This window comes from Giraffa tippelskirchi, chromosome 2 (genome assembly GCF_054371585.1).
Source record: "Giraffa tippelskirchi isolate mGirTip1 chromosome 2, T2T-mGirTip1v1.2.pri, whole genome shotgun sequence".
NCBI classification, from domain to species: domain Eukaryota; kingdom Metazoa; phylum Chordata; class Mammalia; order Artiodactyla; family Giraffidae; genus Giraffa; species Giraffa tippelskirchi.
In genome coordinates, this window is record NC_137276.1 from 35,040,340 (window position 1) to 35,052,647 (window position 12,308).

The window sequence follows — 12,308 nt, forward strand, 5'->3', positions numbered from 1 at the left end:
ACTAGTCAGCTGATCTTAAAATAGGGAAAGTATCTTGGATTTTCCAGGTAGACACAATATAATCACAAGGATCCTTACAAGTAGAAAAGAGAGTCAGGGTCAAAAATCAGAGAAGGACATATGACAACAGTGGCAAGGTCAGGGCAATGTGATGCTAGTTTTGAAAGTGGAAGGGCACCATGAGCCAAGGCTGCCTCTAGCAGCTGGGAAAGCCAAGGAGGCAGGCTCTCCCCCAGATCCTTTACAAAGGAAGTCAGTTCTGCCAGTACCTTGAATTTCGCCCAGTATGACCCATATTAGACCTCTGACTCCAGAACTGTAAGATAGCTCAGTTGTATCACTTTAAGTCACTGAGTAGTCATTGTTATGGCAGCAACAGGAAGCTAATACATCATGCCACCCAGGAACATAGTTTGAGAACCACTGCCTCTGCAGGCTTGCTCTGACCATAGTTCACTTTGAATCACTGGTTTTTCTATTACATTTCTCAGGTGCAAGAGGGACCAGTGAGAATGGAGGTGGGTGTGGGCAGATAGAGAGAGAAGGGGAGGCTGGGTAGGGCGGAGGCTTGGGGAGAAGGGGCACCCTTTCTTGAGTCTGCTCTTTGAGATGATGCGAAAATTAGGAAATGGAGAGGGAGGTTGAGAGCCCCCCAAGATGCAGTCCTGACCCCAGTCCAAGGATGGAGGGATGGATGGAGGGCTGGGCAGGAGTGTCTCCGGCCACAGTGCAGTTCTGAAAGAGTTTGCAGGGCTGAAGGGGATTCCTAGGACCCATGGTGCTGGTCGAAGAAGTCTGGTGTCTCCCAGAAACTGGCCTGTGTTAGTATCCCAGGGCCAGGAAGTGGCACCTCTGCCCTAACAGTGGATTTCCGAGCCCAGCAGCCATTGGATGGTCATCCTTCCCACAGTCAGAGGCCCGAGAAGTGTGTTTTCATGGGCACTCCACTGATGTTTCTTGGGGAGCTGGGAAATTCCTATGGGCTGGAGGTTTACCCCAGGTGAGTGCCCAACTTCCTCTGAACCATCAGAGCCCTTGAATGGCCACTCCCATGGAAGCCACATGAAGCCCCCAGAAAGCACAGGCCCTCAAACCTCAGAACACAGCTTGGTTCTTCTGGGCCAGCTCCCTGCCCTCCCTGTCCAGACAATGACTGCTTAAGGTTCAGACACCTTACAGAGTCCATGCCCCCTTCTTCCTGACCATGCACTCTTTCCTGGCATACAATTACCATAAACAGAGGGGCCAGGGCTGGGCACAGTGTGGTCACACTCAGGCCTTCGACTACAAGGAGAAAGGAGCTGCAACAAGAGTTCTGATGGTTCAGAGGAGGCTGGGCACTCACCTAGGGTAAACCTCCAGCCCAAAGGAATTTCCCAGCTTCTACAAGAAACATCAATGGAGTGCCTGTGAAAACACACTTCTCAGGCCTCTGATTGTGGGAAGGCTGACCATCCAATGGCTGCTGGGCTCAGAAATCCACTGTTAGGGCAGAGGCTCCACTTCCCTGCCCGGAGATACTAACACAGGCCAGCTCCTGGGGGGCGCCAGACTCCTCCAACCAGCACCATGGGTCCTAGGAATCCTCTTCAGTCCTGCTAACTCTTTCACAACTGCATGGTGGCCTGAGTATGGTATGTGCGCGTTTCCATGTCATCAAGCAGAAGGATGAGCGGGGAGAACAGAGGGAAAACTGCCCTGAAACTGAGCAAGTGGCCACAGGTTTTTCGGGCCTGGACACCTCTCACCCTCTACCCCCACCCCGGTTGTCTTCACCCTAGTGTGGGCAGAGAGGGGCTCTGTGGGCATGTCTGTGTAGATAGGAAGACAGCCGCTAGTGGTCCCCACTGGGAAGGCTGTCTTTATTCCTGACCAGACAGGTCTCCATCAGGACACACTTGTTAAAACAGGACACAGAACAGCAGAGGCTAAAAGACAGAAAAGGAGAGGCTGTGAGGCCACAAGCCATGTTGTCCCAATGGTCAGGTGGGGAGGGGGTGAGAGAGGGGACAGGTAGGAATGGGCATCTCTGGATGTTGGAGGAGGAAAAATTAAAACCAAGAGTCTGATGGCATGGGGAGACCCCAAGAACCAAATAGGAAGCTTCTTTTCCTCCTAACAGCAGCGATAAGCCGCTGGAAAGGGTCTGAGAAACCTGTAGAGGGCTGAATCCAGGTGGTACGATGTTTTCAGCCAATCACTCAGGCGGAGACCGTTTACTGAGCACCTGTGCTGTGCCCAGACGGTTTTAGGCACTAGATGACCAGGGATGGGAGAGAACGTTGAAGTGACAGTCCCCCCACCCCTGCCAGTGCCAGAGTGACAAACACCCTACCTCCTTCTCTGATCCCTCTTTCTCTTCTCCCCTTCTCTTCTTTTTTGCCTGAAGAACCTGCTACGTGGTGGCCAGCCAGGGTGAGCAGGACATAAGCCCCGTGTGCGCTTCCTGGTCACCCCTGAGCACCAGGCGGACTCTGGGGCGGGGGTGGGGGGTGGGGGGCAGTGCCACCCCTGCTCCCTGCACTGACGAGGGGTGGGGGGTGTGGTGTGGCAAAGGGCGGTTACCTGAAACGTGAAGTATTCATCCGCCGGAGCGTTCAGCATGTTGCAGATCTGGAAAGCAAACGGAGCCATTAAACACAGACCAGAAGGAGAAAGGACGTGGGAGCAAGGGATTCCTCCCTAGGCCTCCAGCGCTCGCAAGCAGATTATTCACTCCGGGCCTGGCGAGACCAAATGAGCTAAAACACACTGAAGTTGAGACAGATGGGCAAGGCCCTTAACCAGAATGCTTACGTCTGAGAAAACGTCTCCTCCAGCCACAGAATACAGAGAAACTCTAAGGGACTAAAAATAACTGCATGCACACCCAGTTGGGGCAAAATGTAAACAGTAAGATACAAAAAAAGTCACAAACCAATGGCCATTTCTGAGGTGTGAGGAGCAAAAGCACTAACCTCGGCACACAGCCCAGCCAAGGGGGTGGGCGGACCCTCCACTCCGGCCCTAACCCCCCCCCCAGTTAAGGCACTGGCTCGCCCCACCCGGGGAGCAACCTGTTTCTTGTTTTTGCTCACTCCTGCCCGCAACAGGAGTGCCAATAAAGCCTTGCCTGAAGTCCTCCTCTGGCCTCTGACCAATTGCTATTGATTAAAGAGCAGGAGGACCTGGGTGGGTAACCGTCGGCTTCTCTTCTGCTAAGTAAGCCATTGGATGACGTTTACCCCTATCTCTGCTCCTCGCTGCTCTGTCTGCCTCTAAGGAATCTACTTCCAAATTCAAAGCAACTAGCTGTTCAGACCAAGGAGAGGAGGAAGCTAAGCAGAAAGGCCTGGCAGGTGTGGCAGCAATTCTGGGAAGACTCTATTTTCTTTCCTTTTTTTTTTTTCTTTTCTGATGTGGGATCCAGGTTGGAAGAAGGTGGTTAAGGGCTGGAAGAAAAAACCAGACAGCCTTTTAGGTACACCAGAGTAAATATTCACTATGAGACATGGCTTTAAGTACTAAATTCAGAGACGATTGCTCACATCCATAAGGACAAGGAGTCATTCCATTTTTCTTCATTTTGAATTATCCTTCTATCAGGTCAAACACACAAATGGGTCTTAATAAAAGACAGCATCTTTCTTCTCACCAAAATTAAATTAGATACTTTAAATCATAGCATTTTAAAGTTAGAAGGCACTTTAATAATTGTTTAAGTTTTTCTTTCCAAAGGTGGGAAACAGAAGCCCAAAGAGGTTAAGTGATTTTTTTAAATTCAAGGGATAACAGGAGAACTGAGCTCTCCATTGAGGGTGCTGTTGGAATCACTTCTCCTGGTGTTGGGGGTAGGGAGCCCTAATTTGCATCATTCACCAATTTCCATGTTGTAAATACACCCACCATGGGGGATTTCAAACTGACCTGGGATTAACAAGTTGCTCACCAAACTCCTGAAAATGGAAGGTGGGAGCCAGCTTCTCCATCTATGGTACTAACTGCTGGCCCCTCCGCCCAAGGGAAGTGCTGTTTGGGAGTGGCTGAGCCATGTCAACCATTTTTTTTTACCTTACTCTTAGAAAGCAAATGCGCTGTGCTTAGTCACTCAGTCATGTCCAACTCTGCGACTCCATGGACTGTAGCCCTTCAGCCTCTTCTACCCATAGAATTTTCCAGGCAAGAATACTAGAGTGTGTTGTCATTTCCTTCTCCAGGGAATCTTCCCGACCCAAGGATTGAACCTGCGTCTCCTGTGTCTCCTGCATTGTGGGAGGATTCTTTACCCAACAACTCTTACAAAGCAAATGTGACCATCTTTCAAAGTTTTTGTTAGTATATCAGCCTAAGAATTTAAGGAATCACCTGTGCTATCCATTAATTTTATGATCTAATCTGAATAAAAAACAGGAATTGACTGGCTGAGCATCCTTCAGGTGTGTGTCAAAAGAGACAAAAAGCAGCTTAATTCTCTTTTCTGACCTTACCATCAGCATTATCTATTTTGGTCCAGGCTTTTCGGACTTTAGAGAATCTCTATAGATGGATCAAGATCCTTGAGGCCAAGCTTTTTTTTAGCTCAGTATTCCAATATTCAAAAATCTTCTCTATCCTCCCCATTTCTCTCTCTCTCTAAGTTTACAGATCATTTTGATTCTAGCTTGGTTTGATCCTGCATTTCTTGCTTCAATTCTACAAATGTAATTCTAGAAACTAATTTTCATTTTCTAATGTTTTTAACTCTAAAAAGTCACTCAGCTGAAGTTGAATGTTTCTCATTCAGAGCTGGGATTTACTGGTTTAATGAGAACTCCGTGGGCACGTGTTCCTTAAATTCAGTGAGGTCCAACTAAAGGGCCTCTGGGACAGCTCGTCCAAAAGCCTGCTTTTATTACAAGGGGTTTGTGAAAAAAATATCAAGGGAAAAGTTTGAAAAGCTAAATGGAAAAGTTTCAAGCAATTTGGAGAAGCAGCATAATTACGATTAAAACTCCAGATCATTTTTGTTATCCAGAAAATAGAATTGAAAAATTTTTCAGTGTTTCATTTCTTAAATAAGTCAACAACCTCATTTTACAGATGATGACGTTAAAACCCAGACAGGTCAAGGGATTTGCCCAAGGTCAAGGATTTGCCATGGGATTTGCCCAAAGCAGGACTGAGTCATGGCACCCAGCGATCCTGAGTCATGGCTGTTTGCTCTCTTTACTAGAACCCACCATCATATCTCAAGTGGCCCCCAGGAATGGCGCTGCTCTGGCTGTCTGGCTGGGTCTGCTGAAATGTTTGATATCATCCTCTAGACCAGTGCTTCTCAGTCAGGGGTTTATTATCCTCCTGAGGACATTTAGCAACTTCTGAGACATTTGGATTCTCACAAGTAGGGTGGTGCTACTAGCATCTAATGGGCAGAGGGCAGGGAGGCTGCTAAAAACCCTCCAATGGAGAGGACAGCTCCTCACTACAAAGAACTAGCCCACAATGTCAGGAGAGCCCACAAGTTTGAGAAATCCTGTTCTATACACAGAAATTATGGTTTTAACAGATCCTGCCTTTTGAAATATATAGTACAGGGTGACACATCTGGGAGTGAAAGGGAAGACTTAAAAACTCACAAGGACAACAGTGTAAAGGGAGGTTGTCCCATGCAGACCGGGATGCACGTTCACCCCAATTCTGGAGTCTCCCAAAATGGCTCAAGGTCAGTTCTCTGAAAATCATTTTGGGAATGTTAACTTGCCTAATGAGCGATTTGATGAGAAATGCCTTACACTAGATTTGCACCAGTTTGCCATCAGTCTTGGGCTGCCAGCAGAAAGGATAACATCAGGGGTGGGGCTGAGGGCAGGAGCTGAGAGGTGAAAGGGAGCAGTAAAGCAAATGCAGTGACTCTGTGATAGAAACAAAATCTGGGGGAAAAGATCCTCCACAGCTTTGGGAATCGATTCTGGCAAATTGGTTACATGGCAAACTGATGACTTGGCAAATGAACCATTCAATGAGTTGGCTTTTGGTGCATTAGTTTTCTCCAAATTGATTTTTGGACAATAAAATCTTTACCTGGGAAACATCTAGCAGAGAAGAAGTGCTTAAAAAGTGGGGCAAAATAAAAATGCCGTTTGCAGCAACACAGATGGACCAGGAAATTATAATACTAAGTTAAATAAGACAGAAAAAGACAAGTATCATATGATATTGCTGATATGTGAAATCTAAATGGTACAAATGAACTTATTTACAAAATAGAAATAGAGTCACAGATGTGGAAAACAAATTTATGGTTATGCCAAGCTGCCAAGTTGCTTCAGTCGTGTCCGACTCTGTGCGACCCCACAGACGGCAGCCCACCAGGCTCCGCCATCCCTGGGATTCTCCAGGCAAGAATACTGGAGTGGGTTGCCATTGCCTTCTCCAATGCATGAAAGTGAAAAGTGAAGTCGCTCAGTCGCTCAGTCGTGTCCAACTCTTAGCGACCCCATGGACTGCAGCCTACCAGGCTCCTCCATCCATGGGATATTCCAGGCAAGAGTACTGGAGTGGAGTGCCATTGCCTTCTCCTATGGTTATGGGGTGGAGATAAATTGGGAGGTTGGAATTGACATATACACTCTACTATGTATAAAATAGGGCTTCCTGGGTGGCACTGTGGTAAAGAATCTGCCTGCTAATGCAGGAATTGCAAGAGATGTGGGTTCCATCCCTGGGTTGGGAAGATCCCCTGAAGGAGGGATGGCAACCCACCCTAGTATTCTTGCCTGGAAAATTCCATGGACAGAGGAGCCTGGCAGGCTACAGTCTATGGGATGGCAAAGAGTCAGACATGACAGAGCAACTGAGCACACACATATAAAACAGGTAACAGGGACCCTCTGTACAGCACAGGAAACTCTACTCAAATACTCTGTAATGACCTATATGGGAAAAGAATCCCAAAAAGAATGGATGTATGTACAAGTATAACTGATTCACTTTGCTGTTTGGCAGAGACTAACAAATACATTGTAAATCAATTATACTCCAATAAAAAAAATATATAAGTGGTGCATAAATTCCTTTATACCACCTGTGGCAACTTTGGGAGTATCAAACTTGATAAAAACCCTAAATGGAGTTTGATAGATGGGCTGCCAGGAAACCAAAGGACAGAGGCCAAGGGCCAAGCTACTTGGCTATTTCAGTGAGGTTGAAAAATTGTGGTATATGTGGATTCAGTTAGGAATGAATTGGAATACTTTGGTCAATACCACCAGGTCAGGAATGACATTTGAAAATATTTCAATTATATAATAAAAAAAGGGAATTCCCTGGTGGTCCAGTGGTTAGGACTCCACACTTTCACTGTCGGGAATCAGGTTCAGTTTCTGGTCAGGAACTAAGATCCAGGCAAGCTGTGTGGTTCAGCAAAAAAAAAAAAATGTTCTTTCAATTATTTCATAACATTTGTGAGTATATATTCTGTTTACTCCTAAAAGACATAAGATTACGTCTCCTTTTTCTTTTCTTCCCCTTTGACATGACTCTACACTAGGAGATCATGTCACTTGATGAGGCCACTTTGTCATGTAACCAGCTAAGCCCAGAGTTAGGCATCCTCCCTGAAACCCTAGGGTAAAGCATCACTACACAGAAAGATTACCTTGCAGTCACAACAGAATTTTCCTTACTCTGTCACCATTCTGAATCCAGAAATATTCACACTAAGCAAAGGCAAATTTGTGACAGTAAAAGAAAAAAACATTAAACAACCTAAATTTTGTTTCACTTCCCCTATGACCCCTGAGTCACTGTAATTCACATGCTCAGTCACTAAATAATGAAGATTCATGAACGCAATGATAACACTAAAGAAAAAACAACTATGCAAATACATGCAAAAAAAAATTTTTTTTTGGAAACTTGAGTTTGAAGGGGGAAAAGAAAAGATGCCAACATAAAGAAATGTAAAAAACAGGGAACATTCTTGCAGGGAGGTGTCTTGATGCCAAAAAAATGACACAGATGGTGGAGAAGCCCAACTAGGGAGAGAAGTCAGCCATGAAAAGCAAGGAGAGTACGGTCAAGGCCAAGTGGGAAAGCACCGGTCTGCTGGCCTTAAGGCCTAGGGGACCCACCAGAGACCTCTTGTTTGTTGTCTTCCCACCCCTGACCTCTCTCAGCCAGACTTGGCCTACCCTTCCCTCCCACCACACCCCCACCCCACATGAGAGACCAGGGCAAAAATCTTCACTTCCACTATCAACTCAATGCATTTTGCACTGCAATCAATGGCAAAGTCCTTTCCTTATATATTTTTTCTTTTTGTCAGTAATTTTCCTAGTTTCAAAAGTCGTGACCAAGGGAACTATATTTAAGGTCAAATTAAACCCAGCATGAATCATAGTCATGAACTACCAGGCTGTCTAAAATTTGTGTGGCTGCAGAATAAGAGGCTGGGAGATGGATGTGTCTTTCTTGTGTTGACTAAGTATTTTCTTGCAGAGTCAGGGAGTTTCTAGTTCACATACATTCCGACTGCCAAGATTCTTCTTTCCTGTGTCCTGGGCCAAAGTGGCCACCTCACCCTTCCCTGGTGCGTTCTTGCCTTCACAATTGTTCCTATCTCTTAGCTCATTAGAGTTTCATCCAATATTATTTAAGATTCAAATTCGTTCAATAACTTACAAAGCCATTTTCAGCAACGTATGTTGGCAACCCACTAACGAGAGTCCAGTGGTCCGTGGGAGGTGTCCTTGAGGAAGATGAGAAGAAAAAAAAATCATTGCTATGCAAAGAAATGCCCTGGATACAAACATAAAAGGGCAACTCCTGCAGCTGCTTCATGGCAATACTCACGGAATGACTTTGATCTCTTCTTTGCCATGTAAAATGTAATCGATGATTTTATAAAAGATGACTTCCTAAGAGGAAAGAGAGAGAATATGAGAAAAATCTTACCTCCCAGAGGAAACATTTTTCCTTAATGAACTTTTATTTTAAAATTTAAATATTTTATTTCCCAATCACATTTCTTCACCTACATGTCCTAATTACAAGCTTATGATAAAACTAGAAATACCATTGACCACTTATCATATTAACAAGACTGCTGAACTAATTTTAGAAAGTTGAATACACCCTAACAACTTCTAGGAGAATCTTCAGTTTTCTTTTAATTTCTTTCTTTTAATTTCTATTGTCCAGACATATCTGACTAATCACTTCCATGCAACAAATCATGGAATTTCTCAACCTCAGTCAATGTTTTCCCTCCCAGCTGTACAGTGCCCTTACCCCTTCCAGCACTCTGAATGGGCGCCTAAGAAGCAGGACTCAGTGAATACGTTGTCAAAGCTGGAAGGGACTTGAGAACTAGTCTCTCTGCTTCTTTGGGCAGATGAAGAGCCTACACATTCCATCCCCTGCCTTCCCTTTCCTGTATGCTGGGGATACGGTGGTGGAATAAGCTTCCTATGAAACTTGCAATCAAGGGGAAAAGTAAATCTAAGCCAACCTTTGCCTGGAGATCCCAGTCCGGCATGTCACAGGAAGGGCCTGGGCACAGCGTGTTTTAAAAACTATGCAGGAGGCTCTAATGCTCCCTCCTTATGAAGAAGCACTGATCCACCAAACCCTAGCTTCACAGAAAAGACAACTGAGAAGTTAAAACGAGAGAAGGCAAGGGCAACCCAGCTGGTTTGGGGCAGGGCTGAAACTTGGACTTCAAACTCCTTGTCCAGTGCTTTCTGCTTCTCCAAGGTCCTCCAGGAAGTCCCAGGACTAGAGCCCAGTCCTTCTTGGGCCAGCGCTCTTTCCTTTACACATGGCCTCCTCTGGTTTTAGCCCCTGGTAGCTAAAACCAGGCACAGATATCATCAACAAAGATGTCTGCACTCACTCTGCCATCTGGTGTCTTTGGACCCTTGTAAGGCTCGACTTCTCCAAGCTTGACTGGCCACTCATCATAGAATTCCTGGAGGCAAATATATGTAAACACTATTAAGCAAACTGTCCTGTTACCTACCATATCTTATATGAGTGCCATTGGTTTGCATATTTTTTGTTAATTTATAATTCTGGAATTTTAAAGCTCTTTTTTGGTAATGCTGTTTATGAACTTGTGACTGTAAACAAGCCAATCTTTTTAATCTGTAAAACGGAGACAATAACAAAATGTGTATTACAGAGTCATTATGTGGATTAAATGAATAATACAGAGCACCTACTCTGACACATAGTTAGAAGGAGGGAGGGCAAAAAAGAAAAGAACATGTATGGGAACTCTCTGATCATCCTGCTCATTTTTTTTATGTAAACCTAAAAATACTCTAAAAGAATATGGTCTATTAATTTTTTAAAAAGAAAAAAATGACTTGTTGAAGACGCATATAGCTAGGAAGTGGAAAAGCCAAGTCTAGATATTTTTTACTCCAAAAAGTACACTTTCCCTTCTTCTTTTCCATGGAAAATGTAATTGATGATTTTTAAGTTGACTTTATATAAAAGACGAAAGTACCATACTTTCTTGGCACTGATTCTTACGATCTATCATGACCGGTAGTTCACATAGTGTATCCATTTTTTAATGGATTGCATTTCATGTGATGTGCATTTTATAGGTGGTGGTAGGGGAGACAAAATGTATGGAACAGTGACCTTCTCCTTGGTCATGTCCAGCAGCCCAATGGAGTATCGTTCTCAGTTCAGGTAAGTTCTAACGGTGTAGAGCGCTTTGTGAAACTGTCGCTCAACATCTGTGAGCTCTTCAAATACTTTGTTGGCTGACCACATAAGAATCTGAAAGTAGGTATTACAAAGAAAACAATCAGAACAAAATACAGTATGAAGAGGAGCATTAGTCAGAAGAAAACAGGAGATGCATCACATAAAAGGAACACATGTCAGCAAACAATGCAATTCCATTTTTGCATATGTACGTGTCCAGCAAACTACTGAGAGTCTCAGAGTGGGATGATGAGCAGACTTTTTGCAAAGCTGTGTGTTTATGAAAGCCATGACTGATCCCCTTGTCAAAAATATTTTGGCTCCAAAGGGCAAGTAATCAATCTAACACAAATGCAGAGACAGTTCCTGGGCAGAGGGTCCAGTATTGGGGGCCCACTGGTTACTGCTGGCCCTCGTGGGAAGAAAGCCACCTGCCTCCTTCCATGTGTCCTGAGCTAGTCAAAGGTTACCTGCTCTGGACAGTTAGCATGGGACAGGGCCTTGGAAGTCCTCTATCCCAACCACCCTCCCACCAATGTACTGATGAAGAAACCGAGGTCCACAGAATAGTTCAACTCAGGTATCCTGGCTACCAGTGTTGTTCTTTATCCCTCTGGCTCAAGGAGGCAACAGAGGAGCGATTTGCTTCTCAATGTAGCACCTTTACTATGTACCAGGAATACACAGCTCTGCTAAGAGCTGTATGTGAACTAATTCATCTAATGACCATTTAATAGTCACAGCAATCATGTGGGGTAAGTACTGTAATCATCATCACCACCTCAAAGAGGAAGAAACCCAGCTACCCAGGACATAGATTGAAGGAAGCAAGCCAGTTGTACCTACAGATAGAGGGGCTGGAAGGTGACAGAGGAGTGGACCACAAGAGGACACCGGGTATGGAAGTTTGGGGATCTGATCCATGGGGCGTAGTTAGGAAGGATCTGCGCTTGTTGCCTCTGGGGGGTCCCTTTGTCAAACAGGTCAGCATGAAGTAGTCACTGTCACCTTCTCTTTACCTGACTTCTTCGGGATTCAATATTGTACAGGTAGTTGGTATGATGAAGCTTTAGGATGATAGAAACAAAGCTGAGGTATTTGGAAAAGACCTACAGATGGCGGAGAAAAACAAATTAGGTGTGACATCTTTCAGTTATACAACAAATAAATTTCCTGAGCCTCTGAAGGGATGCCCAGGGTTAGCATTACCTCTTCATCCTGTTTGGAAAATTCAGATGCATCTACTTTGTTAACTGCCATAAACACAGCAAGAACCTCCTTGCCCATCACGATGGGGGTTGCCAGCAGGTTCCTAGTGACATACCCGGTTTGTTTGTCCATGAAGTCAGAAAAATGGGTGTTCTGAAAGATACATTCACACATTTGCCAAAGCAGCACAAAACCATGAAATGTAGGTCTAGGAAGGGCAACAGATCATCCTCTCTAGTTCAAGTCCTACCAACAGATGACCAGGGCTGCAGGACAATGGTCCCAAGCCAACATTCCCCACCCACCCCACCATCCACAAGCAGACAGAATGAATAAAGCATAGAATGAAACGGCCCATTTCCAAATGAGATTTCCCACCTGAGCTGTGGCCTAGGTTAGGCTAGGGCTGGGCCAGGAGG

The 12,308-nt window shown here is 45.0% G+C and overlaps 1 protein-coding gene across 1 annotated transcript in view; it reads right to left on the minus strand.

Annotated features, from left to right (window-relative positions):
• The window catches only part of PDE6C (phosphodiesterase 6C), a 55,316-nt gene that overhangs the window by 35,900 nt on the left and 7,108 nt on the right, over positions 1-12,308 (minus strand). The window contains 7 exon segments of the mRNA XM_081553621.1: positions 2,566-2,613; positions 8,641-8,707; positions 8,812-8,876; positions 9,854-9,928; positions 10,612-10,752; positions 11,700-11,789; positions 11,890-12,042. Coding sequence (XP_081409747.1) covers positions 2,566-2,613; positions 8,641-8,707; positions 8,812-8,876; positions 9,854-9,928; positions 10,612-10,752; positions 11,700-11,789; positions 11,890-12,042 — 639 coding nt within the window.